Source organism: Gorilla gorilla, chromosome 6 (genome assembly GCF_029281585.2).
Source record: "Gorilla gorilla gorilla isolate KB3781 chromosome 6, NHGRI_mGorGor1-v2.1_pri, whole genome shotgun sequence".
Classification (NCBI taxonomy): Eukaryota; Metazoa; Chordata; class Mammalia; order Primates; family Hominidae; genus Gorilla; species Gorilla gorilla.
This window is the reverse complement of record NC_073230.2, coordinates 41,341,427-41,368,374: the sequence shown is the minus strand read 5'-3', so window position 1 is coordinate 41,368,374 and position 26,948 is coordinate 41,341,427. Positions and strand designations below refer to the sequence as shown.

General features: G+C 43.7%; 1 protein-coding gene across 3 annotated transcripts in view; it reads right to left on the bottom strand.

Moving 5' to 3' along the window:
* BMPER (BMP binding endothelial regulator) overlaps positions 1–26,948 on the bottom strand; it is a 249,926-nt gene that overhangs the window by 214,883 nt on the left and 8,095 nt on the right. For all 3 annotated transcript variants that reach the window (XM_055347544.2, XM_055347545.2, XM_063708108.1), the window contains exon 3: positions 2,170–2,269. In XM_055347544.2, the coding sequence (XP_055203519.1) occupies positions 2,170–2,269 (100 nt within the window). The remainder of the gene's footprint in view (positions 1–2,169; positions 2,270–26,948) is intronic.

Here is a 26,948-nt window from a genome sequence, read left to right as displayed (position 1 = left end):
ATGGGGATTACAATTCAAGAAGAGATTTGGGTGGGGACACAAAGCTAAACCCTATCACCCATTCAGGAGTCCCTCTCATGAAGGTCCACCTTAGAGCAGGGCAGGATTCTTGACCTACCCCCAAATGCATTGGGATTTCCATCAGAAAGAGAACTCAGGACACTGCACTCACTGGCCTGTTCTTGGGTCCAGATTGGTTAGAAGAGGCTTATCATCTTAAGCCCAAAAAGAATGTTCAGGAAATGTGTTTGTCTTGGGTATCTCTTTCCCTTGAAAGATTAAGATAAGAGGAGGAAAGGGTGGTGATAAAGGAATTAGCAGGTCAAGAAGGAAAGAAGGCTATACACTACAGCATAAGAAAGCTCCCTTCTGCATGACCAATCATGGAGAAGCAAACCGAAAGCTTGTCAAGCATGCAAAGGGCACCAGTAATACTTCTATTACCTGAGAGATGTTGACATGCAGTATGGTAAATGCATCTTTCCATGTTGGTCCCTCCAACACAATGGTCCTCGTTTTTTGTCTTGTTTGTTTGTTTTTTGAGATGGAGTCTTTCTCCGTCACCCAGGCTGGAGTGCAGTGGTGCAATCTTGGCTCACTGCAACCTCTGCCTCCTGGGTTCAAGTGATTCTCCTGCTTCAGCCTCCCCAGTACTGGGAATACAGGCACCCACCACCACACCTGGCTAATTTTTATATTTTTAGTAGAGACAGGGTTTCATCATGTTGGCCAGGCTGGTCTTGAACTCCTGACCTAAAGTAATCCGCCCACCTTGGCCTCCCAAAGTGCTGGGATTACAGGTATGAGCCACCATGCCCAACCTGCTGTCCTCACTCAACAAATGAGGTGATGAGATCAAGAAAGGGTCCATGTCTCCCCCTACTCACATGGAAATGTGGTGGATGAGTTTCCTGAGGCTTAGGACAATAGACATTTATTGTCTCACAGTTCTGGAGACTAGAAGACCAAGATCAAGGTGTCGGCAGGGCATGCTCCCTCTGAAGGCACTTGGGAAGAATCACCCCTTGCCTTTCCTAGATCCTGGCGGCCCTGGGCACTCCTAGGCTGGTGGCAGCATCACTCCAGCTTCTGCCACTCTTTGTGTGTCTCTGTCTGTCTCTGTCTCTTCCTCTTCTTATAAAGACACAAGTCACACTGGATTTGGGGCCACCCAAATTCAGCATGACTTCATCTTAATTAACTATATCTGCAAAGGGCCTAGTTCCAAACAAGGTCACATTCTGAGCTTCCAAGTAGCTGTGAAATTTGGGGAACACTCTGCCACCCAGTAAACTTGGATTCTGACTCGGCAGGGTGACTCCAGAGCCCACACCCTGAACACTGCGCTAATGTTGCCTCCTGCGTGGCTCCACACTGTGAAGCACTATTGACATATACACGGTGTGAAATCCCCAGGGAGCTGACGATCTACATGAAACCACAGAGGGGGAAAATCACACCACTGCGGTATCCATGTGGGCTTCTGGAGGCCATAGAAATCTAAAGGGGAATGTGGCAGATGAGGGCTGAGCACCTTGAGCACAGGCAGCACCTGGACAGGTTGGGAAAAAAGACCCCCACTAAGGCCAAGAGAGAGGTGAGACTAGGAACAGCACATTCCAGATGGAGCATGGGGCTGGAGGGTGATGGAAAATGAGGCTGGAGTAAGGAGATGATAGAGATGCTTCAAAGACAGGCGGAGGGACTTAGATCTAATTTGGAAGGAAAGGAAAATTTTAATGAGGACGAAAATGATAAAATACAGGCTTAAAGACTTCTCTGGCAGAGGTGGGCAGGGTGAGTGTGGAGCCTGGAAAAACTGAGTGTTGAAACTTGTTGACAAAATATGCTCGTGTGTGTGTACAAATATGCAGAGGCATGGTGGCTGACTCTTCTCTACGACATTTTAACAACCTGCCTTAGAAAATAAACCAAATATGAAGATGCTCACATACTTTCATCCCTCCTCCAGGAGAGCCCCCTGCCTTCCAGCCCCAGATACACACATACACACAAACACACACATACACACACACACACACACCCTACTTCTCCTCCCCACCCATGTGCACCCCAGCCAAAAGCTGAGTGAAAAGGAAGGTGAGAGAAAGAGAAATAAAAATGCCTGAAGCAGCAGCCAGAAGAGAAGACGGCCAAGACATCAATCACCTTTGCACTGTTCACAACAGGCTCCCCTCTGCTTGATGGCCAGGGCACAGTCTCGGGACAGCACGGGGCACTTCTCTCTCTTACATGTCACTTCCTTGTTCTAGACAAAAAGAGACACGAGAGATTTGAAATAGACATCAAACAGAATTCCCCAAATCCTAACACACCACAGAGGTTTTCCGAGCCCCACTCTTATCTGACCTTCACTTGGCAAGAAAACGCTGTGAGGGCAAATAGGATTTTGCTATCTCTGAAACAGAAATACCCATCCAGGAACACAGGACTTTGGAGATCAGAGGCAGATGAGAGGAGATGAAAAGTCCCTTCTTTACAAAGCCAGCTTCACCTAGATAACCGATTGCCAAGGGAGACGTTCTCTCCCGCTCCTTCAGATTCTAAGGTTTCTTTTTAGTACACACTACAGAAACGATAATATTTGTGTAAACCATATTTTGCCTGTTGGGCTACCTGGGCCAGGACTGCATCGTGAGAACAAAAATATTTTCACATGGCTGTCCAACAATCCTTAATAGTAGAGTGCATTAAAATGCAGCAATCTAAAGTTCCAACTCAAATAATGACAAAGTTGAATATTGGATCGGCTTGGTAAAAGAAAAAATAATATTCTACATGCCAAGCAGAGACATGGACGTCAGTGTTTTCTAGCTGTGGGACAGCTGTGTTATATTAGCACTTATGCTAATGAACGTGTGGTGAACATTTGCATCTTTGGTTTTTTCCTGAAAGGTTAGCTGTTAAAATGTCTTAAAGAAGATACAAACATGATGGATATGCCTGTTTGTATATGGATTGTATGCACCTGAACCAAAAATACTGTCTCAAAAAATTCAACAAAATGTGAGATTTATCAAGTGGCGACAACATGCTAGGTGATGTGGCTTTCATTCTCACTAAAATTCTGTGAGGTCAGTATCGTTATCCCCATTTTGCAAACAAGAAAACTGCTGCTCAGAGAAGGTAGCTGACTTTTCCAAGATTACCCAGCTTTCCAGTGGGAGAGATGGAACTCAAGATGAAGACATAAATGTGTGCACACCTATGCCCTTCCCTGGATAACAGCAAGCACTACCAGTGCCTCATCTGGGGGCAGGTTGGAGAGGAGCAACTGGCCGGCTCTGCTCACCTTGAAATGAACCTAGAACTCTCTTGGAATATGTATTAATAAAGAAGAAAACCAAACTCAGCCCTGATAACAAATTTGAGAAGATTCTCAAGTGTACCCAGTATGCCTCCATGTCATGAGACTAAGAAGATCTCACCATTTCTTGCTCAGAACCAAGGAGACACATGCGAGCCTGCAGGTGTGTGTGTGTGTGGGTGTGTGTGTGTGGGTGTGCATGTGCATATGTGCCTGCGAGCTTGTGTGTGAGCTGAGAGTGAGTTCTATGGGGAGGGTTGGGCCTTGCCTTGCCCACAGCTGTTTCCATATCAGCCCTGTTATTTCCCTGCACTCATGGCTTTTGCAAGGCCAACTGAGGCACAGAAACAATAAGCCAAGACCGGTGTTGCTCAAACTTGTCCACTGAATGGCACATGTAGAAAATGACACTCATTTCTGTTAAGGAACGCTGGAATGAATGTGGTGAATATTCTCCTGAAACTGTCCTAGGACTTGTCTGACACCCAGAGGAAGGGCATCGATCCACAGCCACCTGCACCCCACACCTGCAGGGGCTGCTGCTGCTGCTGTTTTGTTTTTTCATTTACTGGTTGTCCTTATGATGCGAGGGTGACCTGAGTCATCCAGTCTCTCTCTCTCTCTCTTTCTCCTTCTCTCTCTCTCTCTCTGTCTCTCTCTTTTTTTTTTTTTTGCATCTGTTATATGGTAAGTACCCTCAAGGGACTGACCTCATTTACTCTTAAAATCCTGTGAGACAGTGGCCCTCATCCTTACCTGCACATTACAACCCCCTGTGGAGTTCTTAACAAAGACTGCCACGGTCTCCCACCCCCTGAAGCTCAGATCTGGTTAATCTAAGGATCAGGCATGGGTATTTGTTCAAGCTCCCAGGTAATTCCAATGTTCAGCTAGGGTTGAGAACCACTGCCATCAGGGGAGAGTATTTCTGTGGCCACTGGGGCTGAGCTGGGATAAGGAGCTGTCCACAGTCCCTTTGTGAATAGCAGACCTACAATCTGAAGCCAAGCATACTGGCTCCATGCTCCCCAGAACTCCTTCCCTCACCCCCTTTTCTCCATGACAATGGTGGCATCAAGGCTAACTATAAGGCACAGCCCTTAGATTTATTTTTATAATTTTTTCTTAAACTACAAAGGTCATACATTGTTATGGTCACCATTCAAAATAAAGAGACATATTTTTTGCAAATTAATAATCTCTCCCAACTCCCACCAAAGTCATCACAGATAGCCACCAGGTATGTATGCTGCTTGGTATTGTTGACAGTGACTTCATTTTGAAAAGCGTAGTTCTTGCAAGCTAAATTTTATACCGACTCTCCCACCCCAGGAGAATTGTGAAAGAACTTCATTAACAGAGCTTCTGTTACCAGGACTGTATGGCTTTATGCATTCAGCAAACCTGGCTGCAACCTGGCTGCGGCCTTAGCCAAGGGCCACTCCCAAGCGCATCTCCTCTCTGAAGGGAAGAATCTTCAGATACAGAGAGTTCAAAGCTCTCGGGGCAGTCAAAGTGATGACACAATCTGGGATCTGATAAATAGGAAGGCACACATTCGCTTAAATATAGGAACTCTGCTGACTTAGAAACCTGGGAGCCAGTCAAAATCCATAACAGGATCCCAAGATTCATAATAAATAGCTTGTAATTACAGTCCAGCACAAAAATTATTCCAACCAGATGATTTGTAGATTCACATCTGGATTTTTTTTTTTTTTTGTACACACACATAGAACAAACCTAAACCTTAGCTGTAGGTTTAGTGGGTTTTTTCCCCCTCTGATTACACTGGGAGTTTTTAAATATTCTATCAACGGTCACATTGGTACAGAACTGCCATATCTGATCATTGCCCTGGTGTCTGATTGGTGTGAATGTGGAGTAGTCTTTGGAATCCCAGGCCTTCCAAGAAAAAAATTTAAAAGCTCAGGGAATTGCTGGTGAGAGCCTGATTCCTCCATTTCCTTAATTGAGTCCAGCAGCTACAGAGTAAATTCAAACACAGGTTAATCAAGACCACTCCATTCACTTTCCCAATTTTGCCAAGAGACAAAAACACTTGTTCTTGAGCCAGTGACTCTGGAGAGAAGTGGCACACGCAAAGCCATGCCTTCAGGACTCCCTCACCCCCTGGGCTGCCTCATCCCCACATGCAGTATGGGTCACCACTGTGACTCAAGTTCAGGGCTCATTCCATTCACATCTTCATTCAAGAAACATTTTCTAATACTGGCTCACACTTACTGAACTCATTCTCTGTGTGTTCAGGCTCTGTGCTAAGAATCATGCGCATTTTTTTCACCAAAAATTCCCAATGATCGCCATCTTACAGAGGAGGGATCAATGTTAGGAAACTTGCCCAGGGTCACCCAAGACACAGATCTGGAATACAAATAGAGGCCTGTCATTTAAATGCCTTCCCAGGCATTCAGGATGCAGAAGAGAACAAAATAATGATCCTGCCCTCAGGCCCCAGGGGAGATTGGTGTCTTCCTGGTGGCTCCAGACAGGAACTCTCTAACGAGAGCAGAGCAACTCCAGGGGCCTGTGTCATGGCCAACCATGGGAAGGTCTGCAGACACCAGCTGTTTTCTGGTAACAAGGAAAGTTGTTCCAATTTGGATATCAACAGAGATGTGCCTATCATGCCTCTGAAAGCCAGACTGGCATTCTCAAACACTTTTCCCCAAATCCCAGCTTGAGTTTGAGTCTCTCCAGATCTAAACAAGAGAAATGGTAGCAAAAATACACTCAAGGAAAAGGTCAGAATACTCTAAAAAAAAAAAAAAAAAACCAAACCAATGAATAAGAGCAATAAACCTCACTGCATCTTTCATTCTTAGTCTCCCGTGTGTCCCTCTTTCTAGGGTTGCCAGCCAGTGGTCTACCTGTTGTCAAAGGTGTCTGTCTGCATTACTGCCTTCTTTCAGGAAGATAGTTAACCGATTCTTTAACATTGACCAAGCACATCAAAACCCAAAATGTAGCCTCTGGAGGCACATTAAATGAAGTGCCAACATGAAAAACTAAAAGGGGGGCATAGGGAGTAAAACATTTTTTAAAAATCAACATGACTGGCAACAAAGCTCTATAAGGATTTGAGCCAAACCACAGCTCCCGCCGCAAGCCAAGTTCAAGCAGGATTCCGGCAGCCAGCTTGCTGTGTCTGAGATCTGCCACGAGATGGCAGCACAGAGTCCCCGGTCTCAGGAATTGCAGCCTTGAGACTGCCAGAGCCTTGCGAGTATTTCCCAGTGTCTGATGGGGAGAGAAATGAGCTCTCCCATGAGCGTAGGGCGGAGGGGTACAGAGAAGATAGCAGAGCATCGCTGTGAAACGTTCTTGTGTGCTTTCCTTAACCAGAAAAACATGCTTTTGAGATGCTTCTGTTCTATTCCAAGCCCCAATGTCTTGAACGTATTCTTTTTTCAAAGATTCTTCCAGAACCAATCCTATTATGGAATACGAAAAGTATTCCTTGACCTTTCATTTATAATAAAAGATAATAGAATCAAAATCTGGAGAGGAAAACGCAGCAGCTAATATGATGAGGGTAGTGGAGGGAGAAATGTCTGCGGGCGGATCCTTTATTTTTAGACTATGAAACACCATCACAAATCTCTTGAAATAAGAGTGAAAATGAAAATACCTCGTGTCTGCCTGCTGATCGTCCATTTGGTTAGCCATGTTGAAGATCAACACAAGACCCTTCCCCTAGATGATGGCATTATTTTCCCTCCATCCCTGTCTCTGATGACAGCAAAGCCTGCCTGGGAGGCAAACAGCTGTCATTTGGCAAACTAGCAAATTCAAAGTGACAGATCTTTTTTCAGGAAACCAAGAAGGCTGTGAGGTTGTGGTATTTTTTTCTGCCCGAGTGAACAATACTCAATATGTCAATGAAGCACACAGGCCAGGTAGTGTGACTGCTGGGAATAAAGCAGCGGAGTCCCCTGTTATTCCATCCCGGTAGTCTTTGTTGGGGAGGAGCTTACAGATTTTGCTGCCTTCAAGAATTCCCCACCAAAATACAAATACCTCTGGGGGTAGACCCACATTCATCCCAAATAGCCAATTTCCTGGGATAGCTGCCCCAGCCTGGCGACTCTGAGAGGGAAAGTTGCTTAGCAGTGGAGGCTCCAAAGCTGAAAAACAAAGCCTTGGCACACGTATCACTATACTCAGTGCTGCAGGAGGGAGACAGAAATCATACAGCAAGGTTCCTAGTCTCCAGAAACCTACAAGCTCTTGGGGAAAATAAGACAACAGACAACAGCAGATCACACAAACACTGTGGTGTAACTTCTGGCACAGTGAGAAGCACGAAAGAGAACTTCACCTTGATTCAAAAGCCATCACCATTGCTGAGCACAAATAGGACACTTTGATGCTTACTCAAATTTTTATTATCTGAGAACTTACACAATAGTGGTCCATGTGGAGAGTCTCAAGATGGCTCAAATAGGAATTTGTTGTTAGGAATATGGATGTCTTGTTTCAAGTGCCCCAAGGAGGAGGAAGCAGGGGAAGCTGATCCCACATCAGTGTGTATATTCTCATCGGAATTTCTAGTCTCTCTATGTATGAAGTCAAAGAGTCAACTTCTCCTTGAAGTATCCCCATTGTAACCCAATTCCAGATCCCAAAGAGCCAAAGAGAACTTTTTAGCACTTTTGAACCCAGGTCACAATTTCTCCCAGGCAATATTATACCACTTCTCATAAACAGAAGAATAATACTTCAGGTTTACATAGCACCTTTCTTCTAAAGATCTCTGTAGACATTATTTCATTAATCCTCACAGGTTTCTTAAGATTTGCAGATGGAGAAATGGCACACAATGAGGCTGTCTCAGACCCCTCAAAGAGGCAGCTAGCAGTGGACCTGGGAACAGAACCCAGTTCCCAGCCAGGCTTACGGGATCAGCTGGGAAGGTTAGTTTGTAAAGCACAGCACTAAAATGTACAGAAGTATCATATTCAAATTAGGTTAGCTCCAATAGTCTGTTGAGACTTTAGGAACAGACTAGTATGTAGTTAAGCTAGTCTGCAGATTTTCTGGACAGGCCACCTGGGCCAAACAGGCGAGGTCTCCTGCCACGTTTCTACCCTAGTACAAGGTAACCTATGAGAGGTACCATGGAAGGGATTACCCAGGACTTGGGTAAGCAGACCAGACTTTAAGCCAAGGTTCTAGAATGAAGAGACGGAAACAAAAGCTGAAAAAAGAAGTGTGTTGGCAGCAACCAAAGACCCAAAGGGGCCAGATTTCATTGCTTTTCTTTGAGATAGGGTCTTGCTCCATCACCCAGGCTGGAATGCAGTGGCACAATCATGGCTCACTGCAGCCTCAAGCTCCCAAACTCAAACAATCTCCCATCTCAGCCTCCAGAAGTAGCTGGGACTACAGGCATGCACCACCATGCCTTGCTAATTTATTTTTATTTTTATTTTTTTGTAGACACAAGGCCTCACTATGTTTCCCAGGCTGGTCTCAAACTCCTGGATTCAAGTGATCCTCCACCTCAGCCTCCCAAAGTGCTGGGATTATAGCTGTGAGCCACTGAACTCAGTGAGATTTCATTGCTTATCAGCAGTTCTGATCATTGGAAATTGTAAAATGAAGTGATGACCTCTCTAGAACATTCGGTCAGGGGAAATCCTGAGCAAACGAGCATGAACTCACAGACAGGAGAGAATGCAAGCTTATACCTGCTCCAGCCTGTCTTCTTTGGACAAAGTCTGTTCTCAGTCTCTTGGAAAATAATAATGGAGCATGGGTAGGGGGGCCCTGAGATAGCCCAGTGGTTGCCAATGGCAGTATTAAATTTGATTGATGATTTATTATTTTAATTAAGCTTTTGCTTGCTCATTCTTCATTACTGATAGTAAAATTGACTTCCCCATAACTCTTACACAGAAATATCTGGAAGAAAAAAATAAAAGGCAGTTTGGTCAGCCACAAACCCTAAGTGTACAAGTCCAAGGCTCTGGGTCATGTCTCTCAACTCAACAGAACTTGAAAAAAAATAGAAAGACAACATGAAGAAAACCATTTCTAAGATGAAGAACATGAAGCTGAAAGGGAAAAGGACCCAAACTCCCCAGCTGAAAGAAGTGGTTTCACCCAAGACCTCTTTCCCAACTGAGTTTAGTCCAAGAGATGGGAGGTGTCAACTGTGGCCTTTTGCACAATATACCTCAAGCCTTTAACGTAAAGTGGCATTTCCAGACCTTTCTGCAACCCCAACCTCCACTGCTTTTGCAAATCCCTTCCATAGTCAGGGCCACAAACAAAGCTGATCCATCTCTAACCAAACAATGAAGTAACATAATGTTTTCCAGGCAGGTTGCTGAACTATTAAGAATAATAACTCCTGACATTTATAGAAAATCTATTATATGCCCCACCATGCTGAACATGTTTTGTGTATTTTGTCATTTAACCCTTGCAAACAAGCCTGAAGAAGGCACTGATTTACCTCCCATCACATCTTATAGGTAAGTAAACTGAGGCACGGAGAGGTTAAACAGCTCACCCAGGTTTACATAGCTAGCCAGGGCAGAGATTCAAACCCAGGACTCTAATATCAAAGCCTATGATTTCATCACTATGCTATATAGCTTCATTTAGAGGCTAAGTGAGCCACCTTTCCCTTGCAGCTAAGAATTTAAATGTTTGCCTTTGTTGAGCACCCCATTTTCAGACCTTTATAAACCTTGGTGCTTTATGGTTTCATTCTGAACACAGAAGTAAAAATAATGCCTTTTAGGAAAGACAGATTAAGTCTCTGACTTAAAAACTCAAAACAAGTCCCAGTCTCTGAGTGCCTGGTCATTTGCAAGGCTGACCAAAACCTGGACCCGAACCTGCCAAGTCCTCTCATTTCTTCTTTGATTTGAGCAGAAGAGTGTACTCTCTTGGGAGGCTTGCAGCATCCCACGGCCATAATTTTGTAGACTTAATGTTAAAATGTCTTGCAAGAACATCACGCAATTCATTGCACTCCATCTGGGAGTGTTATTCTTTTTCCCTCCTGTCTAGGCTCAACGAGTCTTTACCCCAGAGACCAAGGCCCTGGCAAACATGCCTCCTCCGGCCCAGCTCACAGTGCAAACTCTGAACAAAGCTGCCCTTGAAGCCCGAACATTTAAAAAGACTTTATGAAGCCCACTGGGGCCCCCCGATTATTTTGCAACAAGTCATATCCCATGAAGAAATTCACTTCTCTGCAACACAAAACAGAGGGAGATTAAAGAAAAAGGCAGGGGGGTGGAGGAAAGAAGTAAGACCCCCTGAGGTTCTGTCTGGCCAGAATCGTGTCTTTTAGTACCCATATCCCCTACAAAGACGATGTTCTGATGATATATGGCCCTAATACATCACTAAATGACAGTGTTCTCCTGATCCTATACCTTGAAAATATGACACGTGCCAGCAGAGGCAATGGGGGATTAATAAGGAGGCCCTTCTGATATTTATGTTACCTAACTATTCCATTTTTTTTAATGGGCTTTAGTTTGTTGGAGGGATTGTTTTGGGTCCTATTCTGTTTAAGGGTTTAGGTCTGGCTTTTTTTTTTTTTTGGCTTTTTCAAGAAACTCACGGAACAAAGAAACACAGGCCATTAGAGTGTCCTGGCTGCTCAAGTAGAAGTCTGATTTAAAACAGGGCAGTGTCAAACAGCTCCTCATTCTGTTTAATCATATTTTGAAATGGAACCAAAACATTAGAGATGGCAGAACACAAAAAAAAACCACCACCAAATAAAAGTAGTAGCCCAAAAGAGAGTAGCACTGCCTGTTTTTTATTAGACTGCACGTCGTATAAGCAAAGGGTCTGCTGGTAACAGCACATTTGTGTAACTGGAATGGAGGGAACACGCAGAGCCAGGGATCGAGCCCCGTGGGCCCTGTCACAGATGCAGCTCTGCCACCGTGCTCAGTTCCCAAAAGCAAACAAAAAACCAACAGGTAGGTTGCATCTCACTCTGCCAGGCATGTGAACCGAGAGGGTTCATGGTGGCGTCCTGCCTTTACTGGGCCCAAATGCCTCAGTCAACCCTTCTCTCTTCCTAACAGAAGAGACTCCAACAGCTGGGATGTGGGATGGGGTCGGTGCTGCAGAGAACATTTCCAAAAGACTCCTGGGAAGAATTTGCAGGCCAGGGGTGAGGGAGAAGGAAGCCCTGCAAAGCAATGCGGCTTCACACGCAGGAGGCCAGGCTGCTTCCTCAACACCTCTGGTTATTTTACACTGCTGGGCGCCCTTCAGCACATGATGAATAATAAATCTGCTTCTTCCTCTGCCCAAAATGAAAACAAAAAGGAAAGGGGTGATGAAACTCTATGAATATTTTTATACCTTTATGGTGAGTTCTTTTGAACTAAGTAGAAGATGACGAACCACATTTTGGGGGTCCAACTCCAACTACCTGTAGGATCCGGGGCTCAGAAGGCATTATTGGGGCTTTCCAGTCCTGGGGAGACAGTGCAGAATCTTCTGGCCAGGTTGGTAGGGATTTTGGAGGGAGTGGGGAGTGGGGGTAAAGAGTTTAAAAGTGGTAATAATATTAGGTAACTCCATAGGAAAGCTCGAGACCTGACATTAAAGAAGGTGATAGCTGGCGATATTATTCTGACAGCCCCTTTCTTGACTTACTGCAACATAGGAAGATGGGCTGTCTGGTATCAAAAGAAAGATGACTCAATGGACCTTTTAAATATGCACAGAAATGACTCTCTGTCAAGGGTAGAAGAAGAGTGAGCACGTACAAATCACAGAAACAAAATATCTTAGATTCCCTTGGCAATTGGTGGTGGCAAAACCATATCTTTGTGAGGCCAGCCCTGGAAGGTTGTCACTCTTGTCATCAGCGCATGTCTCCTTCCTGGATAACGTACCTACAGTGAACCCACCAGGTCCTCAGGTGTCTCTCATTCCTGCGGGTCAACAACAAGCCACAGAGCCAATGAAACAGAAGATTTTTCACAGATTGCCCCGTGAAAGCCCACGCGCTGTTGGGAGTTACAAAAATACCTGATCTTGACAAGTAAATGGAGCTGACATCCATGGGAATAGGCAGGGCGGAGGAGCCGCTCACAGCCCATCTGTCATTTTGACAAAGTAACTTTCTGGTCACCAGTGAGACACTCTTAAAGACATCTGCACAATTGACCCTGACCACCAGCAATCACAGAGCCTTTCAAAGGTCCCCCCGGGATGAAAAGCCGATCAGCTTTAGAGCTGGATCCTGCAGTCCTCCCTCTGGGTAACAGTAAGAGCGGGGTGACATCTCAGTTGCTGGAAAGATCTCTGCTCCCAGGCTATATTTACATTGGTACCAACTACAGAGGTTGTCCAGTTAGCCCAAGTAATGTCAGATAGGGAAGCAAGGGAATAGGAGCTCTCTAGCTGGCTAGAAGTTCGCAGAACTGAAAATGTCAGCCTTGGACAGCGTCCCCTGTATGAAGGCAATTCTGTGAGCTAAGGTTTGTCTGACTCATTCACCAAGGCCATTAGCACTGTGTTCTCTTCACCAAAGCTTTCCCAAGGATCACATGCAGATGTCAGAAAAAAACTGGAGAAGCCACAGATTTATTTCCTCAGTTTAGAATGTAATTTTAATCCACTAGTGTCCATTTGCAAACTCATTAAACCATCAAAGAAAGCCAGATTTGCAAATAATCCATTTCTGAGATTAAGGTGTTATAAAGAAATGAGAGTGGCCAATTACACACAAAACATTATCAACATAAACTTGTTGCTGAAGGGATTCACAACATGTGCCCATTTTTTAAAGGAAAATATCAACCATAATTAGAACCCTTAATCATTAATTTTAACAAGGGTTCCATCACAAAACGGCTTCCAGAAGCTTTAGCATATCTAAAATAAGGCAAAAGTTTCTGCAGAAAAACAAATGGCCATTAGAAACATGTGGCACGGGGCTATAAACTTGGATTTTTCTGCAGGTTAATCACTGCAGATTTCAGATCTATCTGACCAAAAATACACGAATCTGTTTAATATTTTTGAGCCCCTATGGCAGGCCAGGTACTATGCCAGGTTTTGATGGGAACAGAAAATATGAATCAGACACATCTTCTGCCCTAGAAGAGCTTACAATCCAAGAGGGAGAGAGACTAAAGCATAAACACAGCACAGGCACCTCCCATGTTGCAACATGAGGGGCAAGAAGTGCTGGTTACCAGCTCAGAGAAGCTCAGACGCGAGGCAGGAATCGTCAGTTTTGACCAAATTCCACTGCCACAAACTCCTTGAAATCATCCAAAGTCTCTTGGTTCTTTAGACACTACGTGGCCCACTGAAATGAGCCTTTAAAAAGTTCTGTTATACAATTATCTCACTGAGACAGAATTTGACCTACATCTGTCAGCGTTTTGGGATTGACAATTCACAAATGAATCTCCTTCTTTGATGGCATTCCAGTGCACTCCAAGTGAAGTGTAGCAACCTCACTTGGTATTTTGAGCAGTAGAACAGTTTGTTTCACATATATCACAGGAAAATAAGGGGTGCTTATCTTCTGCCATGATTTTCTTGCTCTATGAAATTGTAATATTTAACACACTTTGCTAGTCTTTCATCTATGTTTTAGGTAAAATATAAAACATAACATACTGGATTTTAACTTACATTCTAAAACCAATAATTATCATGCTGCCAAGTCCACCATGAGTGGTAATATCTATTTTTAAAAACCAGTTTTCTATAGGAAATAATTTTATTCTAGAATTATATTGCTCATTGCACAGTTTGTTATGATTATATTAGTGCTCATCGGAGACGACTTTTCATCTTTCAGTGGATTTGTTTAGTTTTCCCACCATCAAACATGATACCCAAAATAATGTAAGCTACGAAAAGGGCAAGTCATCATGACAGAAAAAGCAAAGTTTAGAGTACAAAGAAAGGTTCATCATTTATTTTGGGGAAGAGAAATAGTTAGATCTTCAAATTACCAAATCAAAAAATTAAACGCAATGGCAAAGATGAATTCGCCCAACAAATATGCACTGAATAAGCCCAGCATTGTCCCAGGTATTGAGGCTACAAATGAACATGGGAGGGCCATGCCCTCACAGAGCTGATGTTCTAGCGGGGACGACTGCAGGGAACACACCCACGCATGATCTCATGGGCACTGGGGAGGGCTCTGAGAAAATCAAGCGGGACAAGGGAACAGAATAACAAGGTGTGAGGCTGTTGGAGACAGTGATCAGAAAAAGATCCTTTAGGCCGGGTGCAGTGGCTCACGCCTGTAATCCCAGCACTTTGGGAGACCGAGGCAGGTGGATCACCTGAGGTTAGGAGTTCAAGACCAGCCTGGGCAACATGGTGAAACCCCGTCTCTACTGAAAATACAAAAATTAGCTGGTGGCGCGTGCCTGTAATCCCAGCTACTCAGGAGGTTGAGGCCGGAGAATCGCTTGAGCCCGGGAGGCAGAGGTTGCAGTGAGCCAAGATTGCGCCATTGCACTCCAGCCCGGGTGACAGAGCAAGACTTCGTCCTCCCCTCTCAAAAAAAAAAAAAAAAAGAAAAGAAAGAAAATACCCTCTATTAAGGGGACATTTACTCCTACACCTCAGTGAAGGAAGGAGAATACATCAATATATTGGATATGTGTGCTCCAGGCACTGGAAAGAGCAAAGCTCCAGTGGAGAGGGGGTTGGGTATCCCCTAGGAGTAAGGAGGAGCACAGCGCGCAGCTGGAGCACAGTGAGAGGTGAAGGTGCTTTGGGAGCTGAGGCCAAGATGGCGTCCGGAGCCGCAGCGCGCAGGGCCATGTAGGCAGTGATCATTCTTCAAACTGGATTCCGGGTGAGAGGAGAAGCCACGGGAAGATTTTGTTCAAGTAAGTCAAATAATTTGTATACTTTCAAATGGTCACTGGTTGATAACATATTGTCCGAAGTCAAGAGCAGTAACAGGTAGTTAGAAATAATCCAACATATTTTCAAGACTATACTGACAAGAGTTGCTAATGAATTGAACATGGGATGTAAGAGAAAGAGGAATCCAGGACCCCATGGTTGATGGATGGCCTGAAAAAATGGAGCCATGCAGCTGATGTCACTGGCTGGAGCAAACTAGGTTTAAGGAGTGGTGACAAAGGAGATCTCCATTCAGGCCATTTTCAGTTTGAGATGCCTGCTCAACATCTACATGGAGACACCAGGTAGACATGTGGACAGATGCAGCTGGACTGGAGGTGGGGGTGTGGGAACATAGATGTGGAAACTATCAGCATACCAGTGGTTTTAGGCAATGGATCTGTATAAAATTGCTCAGGGTATGAATATAAATAGAGAAAACGTCTTGGCTGAATCCTGGGACCCTCCAATATTTAAAGTTTGAAAAGATAAGGAAGATCCACCAAAAAGAAAAATAAACCAATAAAACATAATTCTTATAAGTCCATCACATAAATGCTGAGAGAGCGCCATATGTGAGTCCTTACCCACATAGACACATAAATGTGTGCATGAACAACTGTAAGTGACCCTGGCTGCAGTCATTACATTAATTCAGTGACTACCAGAGGTCACCTTCTATCAGCACCTGCCACTGTGCCAGGTATTTTAGGGACCAAGATACCCCCGGATGGGAGGGTTGCTACCCACTATTTGAGGCTCACAGGAGAGGCTGCCTAGACTACTGCTGGCCACTCCTTACTCCCACTACTACTAATTATCACACCTTCCAACCTACGTCTCAGAGGAAATCTGATTTGACTTAAGTTTAGGAAAATTCTGGTTGGCTAGAAGACCTAAGAATTCCAGGGAAAAGGTCTAGGACCAATGTCCCCACAGAAGAGGGCACAGACCCACTAGAGCTTAGTGACCAAAGGCTGGGTGAGTGTTACAGATGGGTGTGTGTGGCGGAGGGGACATTAAACACTTGGGAGTAATAGAAAGAAAGGGAAAGGGAAAATCTCTCAATTTAAGTTTTTCTTCTCTGTTATACTGAGTCCTGAAGCCAAAGCCTGGGAGTGAACAGAGTCCACAGTCAGAGGCCTCTTATAATGTCTCATGCCAAAAAATGTGGCTCAAAACTAGGACCGTGATACTCATCTACAGCAGGGTAACTAGGATCCAAGGATCTAGGGAAGAGTCTACACATACAGGCAGGCACTGGCCAAGAAGCAGAGAAGCCAAGACCCCACAACCATCTTGGGACTCACTCTGGAAGCAAGTAAGAGACAGAGGTCAATAGAGAAACAAGCTAGCAATGTGTTGCAACTTTGGGATTAGTACTCCTCTCTGTACTTTCAACATAATATTTCCTTCCCACATATTAGAAGGTTGTTAAAGTTTCCCCTGGATATCATCTTCACCAGGCTAAATTATATCAGCACATCATCATTAGTAAAAAAAAAAATATTTACTAACCCCCACCTGAACACTTGACACTGCTCCAAGCTAGCCCGTTAGCTAACCCCAGCAATCCTTCTCTTCAGCCTTTGATCAAGATCACAGGTGGGTCTCCACCAGCTCTCCACCAGATCATCCAGTTTTGCCTAGTTCCACGTGGCACACTGAGGGGTGTCCAAGGGAGAGAATACAGTCATGGGTTCTTAGTTTCTGTTTCTGGCTGGGCCAGTAAACCCCCTTCCTCATCCCTCTTTTCTGCTTATCACTAGAGACCGAAACTAAAAACCATGACTTCAGGATTCTAAAAGCCTAATACAAAACAAAACAGAACAACAACAACAATAAAATAAGGTGAGTTGGACAAGCTCGTCCCTACAAATGTCTAACCGCCATGCTGCGTGGAGGAGGAACAGCCAGCCTGCTGTAATACCTTTTGTATATTTCAGTATCAGGCTGAACTCAAGAATTAAAAGCTGAGACTGAGAAAAACTAGACACAAAACTTGGGGAATGGTGACATCATGGAATTTCTGCACTAATGACAAAGAAAGAAAATAACATGGTAAAAAATAATAAGGATGGAGATGAATCCCTGGAACAATGGAATGCCAGGCTAATTAAAAAAAAAAAAGTTTAAAGGATTCCCATTTAAAGTATGGGAAAGTGTCCAGCAACATGACCAGAATTCTGTGAAGGTGATGGGAATCAGAGCCTGGTCGGCTTGACTTTACACTCTCCCTCAGCAGGGAAAGAAAGGTGTGGGCAGAAACAGGACAGCAAAAGGGGAGAGAAGAAAACTAAAATTTCCCAGAATGGCTTTATTCTGCACAAGGAAGGAACCTGCTGGCTGTAAGTTGCCAGCCAAAGGAAATAGCTTCTTGCAGAGGTTTTGAGGAGTCGAAGGGGTTGGGGTGAAGTGGGGAGCTGGATCCTGCTTCACCTGGCCCTCAACTCTGCGTTGTTTGCGTCTGGTTCCTCCAGATGTGGCTGGCCCACTAGGTCAGTCATAAAACCCTGGGTTTTGTGTCAGATTGCTCCATCTAGTTGGCTCATGCTGAAGAAGCAACAAACATAACGTCATGTCAGCTTCGTCCTGCAGCTGCTACCCATCCCAGAAAGACCACAGGAAACAGAGTGTATCCCTGTGGGAATCCATCCCATGAAGAGACTGGCAGCAGCCCAGTGGGTCAGCCTGTCCCACCCAAAGGCGCCAGGCAGGACCCTACCTAACTAGACTGCAAGGACTGTTGAAAACATAATCCCCAGGGAAGCTATTTGCTGGGTCTCTCTCACTGACCCCGGGGGGTATCCTCTCAACCCTTGTGGTTAGGTGGCACTCTCTGAAAGAGAGCTCTGTGGACTCTGCCTGGGATTGGACAGAATTCTGGTACTTGAATTGCAGTCCCAACTCTCGCTGATTGCAGTAGGACTTTCGCCTTGCTTTTTCTTTTCTGAGCCTTAATGAGCTCAACTATGAAACTGATTTCTTAAGAATGCCAGTGCTACCTCACAGGGTGGCTTTGAGGAAAATGAAATTTGGACTATCCCCAGCTTATGAATACAGTGTTTGTTCGCAAAATATCTATTAAGACTTAAAGTTTGCAAGGCGCTGTTCTAGATATTTTGATCATGAGAATTAGATGCTATTCCTACCCTGAAGAAGCTTCAAGTCCAGTAGAAGAGAAAGTCATGTAACTAATCAATAAAAATTTAGAGGAGAGAGGAGTAAGGGTTATAATAAAAAAGTAACCAATATAAAGTCTTCAAGGAACAAGTGAGTTCATTCTGATTGGGTGACTAAAGGAGGTTTGATAAAGATGACATGAATAGGAAAAGAATACTTCAATAAAGACAGCTAATGTGCAAGATAATTGTGTAAAAGTTCCACGAAAGCAACATTATGTAAACGATAGTTGACCTATTATAAAGTTTTACACCAATAACAGAATTTCAACTGTACCTAACCAAGATTTAAATATAAACATATATGTTTATGTTTATATTCATATACCCTTCTCTTTCCATTACATGTCAGGTGGAAAGAGTGTTTCAAAAATTGGCCACTGCATAAAAAGTCACTGGAAGGGTTTATTAAAAATGGAGATTTCTGGCCAGGTGCGATGGCTCACGCCTGTAATCCCAGCACTTTGGGGGGCCAAGGTGGACAGATCACAAAGTCAGGAGTTCAAGACCAGCCTGACCAACATGGTGGAACCCCGTCTCTACTAAAAATACAAAAATTAGCCGGGCATGGTGGTGTGCACCTGTAATCCCAGCTTCTCAGGAGGCTGAGGCAGGAGAATCACTTGAACCCAGGAGGTGGAGGTTGCAGTAAGCCGAGATCGCACCACTGTACTCCAGCCTGGGCCATAGAGCAAGACTCTGTCTCAAAAAAGAAAAAAAAAAACAAAACAAAAAAACGGAGTTTCCCTGGTCTGCACAGGAGCCAGCCAGACCTACTCCATCAGGATCTCTGGACCAGGACACAGGAAATCTGCATTTTTTAGCCTTCCCTGGTGGTTCTTACACACATTAAAATCTGAGAGCCACCACTGCTGCGCCCCTGGTGGGAGAACAGAAGAAACTAAAGGCAAAATTCTAACCACTGACTTGTTAATGACCTACAACTGTGTGAGAGAAGACAAGTAGCCAAACTGGCTACTTGAGGGAGGAAGGGGCAGAGGCCCAGGGAAGGGGATACATCGGGCAACAGAATTGTGTGCCCCTTGTCACTAGTGTTCAGGCTCCATTTTATGGGCCCCCAGCACACATACACAACTATTAGTTTCATCACACATTCATTCACACTTTCATCTAAGATTCTAATGATAGAGGGTAGTTTCCAAACTAAAACCATTATCCAAACGTTATATAAATACATATATAGATGATAGATAGATAGATAGATAGATAGACAGACAGACAGACAGACAGATAGATAGATATGTACACAGATACATAACCTAATAAAATCTAGCACAGTCAAGGACTAACAGGTTGCTCTAATTGAATATTCCAAACAAGAGTTAATATCTCTGGCTTGCATAAGTTAATCAATTTTCAAAGAACTTTAAAGCAATAAAAGACATCTAACTTCAAAACTATCTCAACCATAATTTAATCCCCTTCTGTTCATGTAAAAAGCATTGCTCCTGTCTTGCAGTGCCTCAGGATATTATTAACATAAATGCTCAATAAATGTGTGCTGAGTTTAATGACCATCAATCAATCATTTGCCTACTCCAGTCCTGCAACGCCATTCCCACATTTCCTGCAGAGCTCCTACCATGTGCTCCCCACCTAAGCTGAGCACTGCTTCTCCCCTCTCTCCCCCACTGTCCCACCACCCTCAGAGGGGTCTTGAGGATATACAGAAGAGCCCATTAATTCAGAGTTGGAGGTTCACAGATTGAGAGGCATTTTACTATGACACCACATTTTGGCTTTAGTTTATGAACCCAGTGCAAATTCACTCTGAATTTAAATACCCCCTCATTCAGGTACATTGCAATAACCTGGAGGATTATATATCCCTTGCAATAACCTGGAGGATAAATATCTCCCTTGAAAAAGTCTAAAAGTCCTCAAAGCATACATTAGGTTGAACCACATAAAACTGCTGCTCCTATAGGTCAACATCGGACAACTATCAAAAATTTCATAACTCCAAAATCTAGGGACTCCAGATTTCTGTAACATGACCCATTAGCACGCAAAGTAATTTAAGAAAATTTTTTTTGCCCTTGGTCAGTATATGGTTTACATGAAACAGAAAAAAATTCACAGTTTTTAACAATTCCCCCACACACACATGCACCCATGGAGGAAAAGGAAGCAACACCATCTGGTACATGCATTTCCAGCACATCCCAGCAGGGAGATAAAAGGGCTGGTTCCTCCAACAGAAGCCACCCCAGACTAATGAGATGCACAAAAAGGGTAGATTCCTGCCCCCTTCCCTGCCAGCCAGCTCTTCCACAACTTCTGATTTGAGTCACCTCTAAGGGACAAGGAATTTCATCCTGGTACTCATCTATGTGTTAATGGAGCTGCAGCTAGCTGACCTCTGGTGGGTCCCACTGGGCACCAGAATCATTGTTTCACATGTGCTTGAAAACAGGAAATTACCACAACTCAAGTCTAATGGGCCCCATTCCCCCCAAGGGTCATAAACACAAGCCCATGGCAAGACCTTAACTGTTTTGGCATAGCGGCTCCCAAGTGAGAGAATATCTGCTTCATCTTTCATGTTCTCTCATTCAGGAAAAGAGTGTTCCCCTGAGACCAAAAAAAACACTGCTATGTGAATGTCTTGATGCTACTGCTTTTACACCATAAATCCACAAAGCAGGAGAGACCCAGCAGGCTGTGAGTGTCTCTGGAATTCATGAATTTCTGGGCAGTAAAGGAACAGAATGAGGCAGGCTTTACTGGAGGCAGAAGCTGCAAGCCCCACAGGCCACTGATGTGGAGCAGCCTCTGCCCTCTGAGCAAAGGGGGAGCAATTTTAGTATCTTGCCACAAATGGCGCTGTTCAATTAGAAAATAATGGAAACTGGATCCCCCAGTATCTCTTAATAAGACATGGAGCAATCAACATGGGGAAGAATGAAAATGTCATTCATTAATGTTATTGCTACAGTCCATAGATATGCCTCAAAGAGGAACCTCAGAAAATAGGTTTTTAAAAGGAGAAAGGGGGAAGAAATTAAGATCAAGATCCTAGCCAGGTGTGATGGCTCACTCATGTAATCCCAGCACTTTGGGAGGCCAAGGCAGGAGGATCGCTTGAGGCCAGGAGTTTGAGACCAGCCCTGGTGATAGTGAGACCCTGTCTCTACAAAAAATAAAAATAAAAATAAAAGATGCTAAAAATGTTTCTTATAGAGGCCTAAAGAAATGGAAGAGCAGCTTTGGGTTTTCATACCTCCTTTCCATGGGCCAAGCTGTCCCTATTAAAAATAGCCTTTCTGAGGTCACCCACAGCCAAAGAGGCCAGTAGTGCCACCAGAGTGGCCAACTGACCACACAGCGTCTAAAAACAGGGTGCTTGCCGTATGCTGACAGCATTAGCAGCCATGAAAAATCATCTGGTCAAATACTATATATGTGACCAAGAATACAAGAATTGTTTTGGAAAGGCGTGTTTTCATAAGTTAAAATGCAATGATCATTATCTTCCTTATTTGTATTCTATCCTTCTCTTTGAAGTGACTCTGGGTACCATCATTTATCTGCAGATCCTCGCTCAGAGTCGTGTTATGTCTATTCCCTTGAAGCAGGGCATTTGGGGGACATGCTGTGGTCAGTGAAGATGCCACCCATCCCACCCTCTCATTTTCTCTTGCTGAGTTACCTGCATGAAACCTTATAATTGCCCGTCAGTTTACAGATCTTTGAACTTCTCATTTGGCAGAGGTAGGTTAGTACCACCCATTACCTAACATTAAAAAAAAGAAAGAAAGAAAGCTCATTACACTACACGACATGTACATACAATAAGGCCTTTGTCCTTAAAAGAAAAACATAATTTTCAACAGAGTCAGCTCCCAGAAGCCAAGGGAGCTAACATCCAAAACCTAATATAAACATGAAGGCTTGTGTCAAGATTTCAGAGTTAGCCTCACTGAAAGGGGCTGGAAATGACTGGAGAATGCCAGCTCCAGGGATAGGGAGACATTTTTCATTGTGACTTTTTGAAAGTGGAAGTCAGATCGTCCCAGAACCTTCCTTGTCTATACCTCCTGCCTTGTCGGGGACATTTCTGCTTTTGACAACAGTCTACTTCTATAAAAGGGAATGTTCCTTTTATCACAAATAAGAGCAGATGTAAATATCAATATGATCTTATATTTTCAAATGTGATTACATTCCTTTCAAAAAAAAGACAGTGTTTATGTAATGATTATTTAGGATGTCTTTTATAGAGGAGGTTGACCTTCTGTGATAAACTCTCTGGGAGAATCATGTTTTGGAACTTGGAGTTCCATTCTGGGGGGAGCTATCCCAAGTGTTAACAACCCCAACTATAAACAGGAAACTCCAGTCTAACTCCCACTCAAGTCCCAAGGTTGTGGACCTCTTGCTGAAGCTATGGAGCTGACGGAGATGACCACGACGAGGTTCTTACACTTTAAGACACCATCCCTTAAGACGTGAATTCGCCCAACTCACTACACTACAAGGCAGAACATGCTATTACCAAGAAGAAGCAGCAGCAGGCTCTTAGAGGAGTTGGCAGGACTTCTAGTCCCAAGCACAGAAGGCTGTATGAATGTGCAGGGCCCACATGCCCAAATCCAGTCACACAAGTTCATCTGGGCTTGCCCTTTCTAGAAGGAGGCCCAATCCCACAGGTATGCACTAGTGCCTGTGGTTTGCTGGAAAGCAGGATGCTGGCCACATCACACTCTTTAAAATGGAGACGACTCAGAAGCTTCAGGCTCAGCAGGCCCACTGGTCACTTGTTTGACATTTTTGCCTCCTACCTGCCACTTCCTGATTTAATGGCAAGGACTGCAGAGGACAACTGGGCCTCACTGAGAAAACAACACTGTGATTCGTTGTTTGTAAATCGGCACAAGTTAAGCAGGTGAAGCTTTGAAAAGAAAAAATAGAGGAGCAACCCATCTTCCTAAGCCCCAAACAGTACCAGGGTTTCCCATCTTTAACAGAAAAGCAGCAGTCGCCTCTTCTGACCTTCCATTGTCTACCCTGAGAAAAATTCAGAATAAACACATTTCATAGGTGTTGACAATAAATTGCCATAAATACAGTCCATTTAATTTAAAGTATGGCAAAGGCAGTCATTCCACGACACTTCAATGGTGGAAGTAGCTATCATTTCTAAAGTGCCGACCACAGCCCAGACCATGTTTTGAGAATTTTTCGTGCTGTAACTTACAATTCTGACAAGAGCCTCATGATGAAGATAGAGATGTTGAGATATAGAAATGTTAGGCAATTTACGTAAAGCCATACAACTATTAAAGGGTAGAAATGAGAACCACTAAGCTATCATTCCCAAATAATATATTCACTGAAGCAGTTGCTGAAAAGTGGTTTATGGCATATGCTTCACTTTCTTCTATTCAAGTTCTTGCCCTTAATAACAATTTCATTTACACTGTTCACAAACAGCTTTCACACGCATCTTGGCCTTTAACCCATTCCCATCACCCCAGTTAATGCCCACAGCCAACCATTTAAGACGGCTGAAGGGCACATACCACTGAGACTTGTCCCAGACTTCACAATGAAGGCTCAGAGAGGGTAAGGTGTCTGCTCAGTGGTGCACAGCCACCAGGCAACCAGGTGAGACTCAAACCCATACATTCAGACACACATACATTCAGGCATACATTCAGGCCCCCACACCACAGCTGCACTTCACTGACAAAATGGGCTTTAAACATTTCATGAGAAAAGAAAATATCTTACCTGAAGACCTAGAATTTAAGACATTAAATTATATCGTAATATTTTTAAAGCATCATTAACAGTTTAATAGAGCAAACTTGAAAGTTTACAATAGTAAGTTTTTATATTAGTCAGACTCTTTTATATTGTTGCTTTTATTCCTAATAAAAAATCCCTCAATGTGGCCTGGTCCATTTTACATTTAACTATAGAAACATTCCAATGACGTTTGCAAAAAGCATATTACTGTTATCCGTGAAATTAGTTTTGTTTGGGTACCTTTTAAAATTTCATGTGGTATTTATTCACTTTTGTTAAGATCTTTTAAAGTCAAAGTTTGGAAAATTTGTGATTTTTGCATTAAATTTTCAAAATTCCTTCAGCAATCTTAGTTTTGGATTCCTGCCAGCTGGGGATCCACTGAATCTCATCTATGATCAATTCAATCCCATGTGCAAATACGCAGGGTCTGGGGGGAAGGGACCATTGTTCATTGTTTCAAATAGTCCAAGAAGATGAGAAAGTTCCTTATTTGACATCCTCCTAGAATCTTCCAGTTCTTTGCAATGTTTAGTGCCACTAGTCTTTGTCTTCTTCAAACGTCTTCTGCCTTGGCATGTACCTTCCTTGTTCTCCTCTTGCCTCTATAATTTTTCCATCTCTTTCATAGGTTTCTCCTTTTCTATCCTTCTCTTAGATATAACCCTTCTTCTAGTTAATATTATAGGCCCATTTTTTTAAAATCTCAATTTAGACTCCTCCCCAAGGCAAATAATTTATTCCCAAAGTTTTGAAGTTTATTTCTGTGCAGACAGGTAACAAATTGCTAACCCCTAGTCCTGATTTCTCTATACTGAACTCACGATCTTTTAAAAGCCTACATGGCTTTTCTACCTTGAAGGTCTATCAAGCCCAACACATTACATCTAAACTGATTACTACCCACCCACCCACATGACCCCGTCTCTTCCTACAGTGTCTATGACATTGGCTAGACTTCTCAAAATTCCCTTCAGTTTTTCCCATCTCTCACCTCTGCCATCTATTTTCTTGCCAAGCGCTATAAACGTGGGCTCCAAAACACTTCTGCAAGACTAGTGGTTCCCAATGTCACGGCACGTTGGTGCACTTTTTAAAGGTGAGCCACCCAATCCTGATTAATGTATAAAAATTGTGCTAAAGGCCAGGCGCGGTGGCCCACGCCTGTAATCCCAGCACTTTGGGAGACCAAGGCGGGCGGATCACGAGGTCAGGAGATCGAGACCATCCTGGCTAACACGGTGAAACCCCGTCTCTACTAAAAATACAAAAAAATTAGCCGGGTGTAGTGGCAGGCGCCTGTAGTCCCAGCTACTCGGGAGGCTGAGGCAGGAGAATGGCGTGAACCCGGAAGGCGGAGCTTGCAGTGAGCCGAGATCATGCCACTGCACTCCAGCCTGGGCAACTGAGCGAGACTCCATCTCAAAAAAAAAAAAATTGTGCTAAAACTGAGCATACATTACTATCACGAACATACCTACCAGACTGAATAATTTACCAAATGGATCACGCAGCAGTGTAAGGCAGGGTGTCACTGTGAGTAAGAGGAGAGAGCTGGTGCTCCAAATATAATTTCGAGAGTGAGCTCTGGGAAGAGAACTACTGTATTCAAGTAGCAGTGCCCTGCTCTGGAGACACCAAGTGACAAGCAAAGTGGCTGTGCTACCAATCACTCCACTGTAATTACTGCTGCATTTTAGCAACTGTGTCTTGTTGGGCATGGTTCGGAGTCTTTCTATCAAAATATTCTATTTTTTTCAATACCTTTGGTATTCACGTAAATACTCTAGAACTGGAATGTAGTCAAAGAAATTCAAAAGACTGGGCAACATTGGTTTATCCCAACACCTTCTTTCCATTCCCACTGCCCACCCCTACTCCAGGCTGCTTGCTCTCACCTGACCACACAACATCCTTGCAGTCTGTTGTCCAAACTTCAGCCTCTTCACACTCTGTATATCCCGTACAAAAGCTCCTAGAGATCTTTATATAAAATTTATTTTATTGTGTCATGTGTTTGCACAAAAATATTAAATGGCTTCTCCCAGTTACATGAATGGAACTGATATCCTTATTATTACATTCAAGATGCTCCCCATGCTGGTTCCCATGGAGATTTCTAACTCCAGCTCCATCACAGCTTTGGGCACAATAGACGCTGCCATTTCCACAGTCCCAAGCACACTCTCTTTGTGTCCTTCCTCTAACAAGGCTTTGCCTGGATCATCTCTCCTCCCGCATCATGGTCCCAGATACCCTTGTCAGAATTCACTGGCAGCCCCCTTAGTACATGGGTTTGAGTCTATTACAGTGCTTTTCTGTCACTCCTATAAAGTTTCTTATTTATATATGTGTTCGTCTCCCCCATTAGGCTGTGGGCAAGAATCTGTCCTGTTGGTCTTTGTCTCCTCAAAGGTCCCCAGCCAGCACAATGCTTCAAACACAGAAAGGGCTAAAAATAATAAAATAAAATGGAAGAGGGGATGAAGTGTGGAAAGAAGGAAGAAAGAATAATATTATTGAATTTATAACCTGCTATCCCTAGTGCCTTGAGTGGTGTTTTATAGAATTAGAACTGGGATTCAACAGGTCTTAAAATATACACCCAGCTCATTTGCTGATCTTAACTAAGTTCAACAAGCACACTTGACCTCCCACTGCCATGAAAGGTGGTGTTACTCATATTCTTTTATAGCACAAAGGACTCAATATATCATCATTTATACAGAAGGGCCATAGAACAGGGTGTGAAAAACTGATAT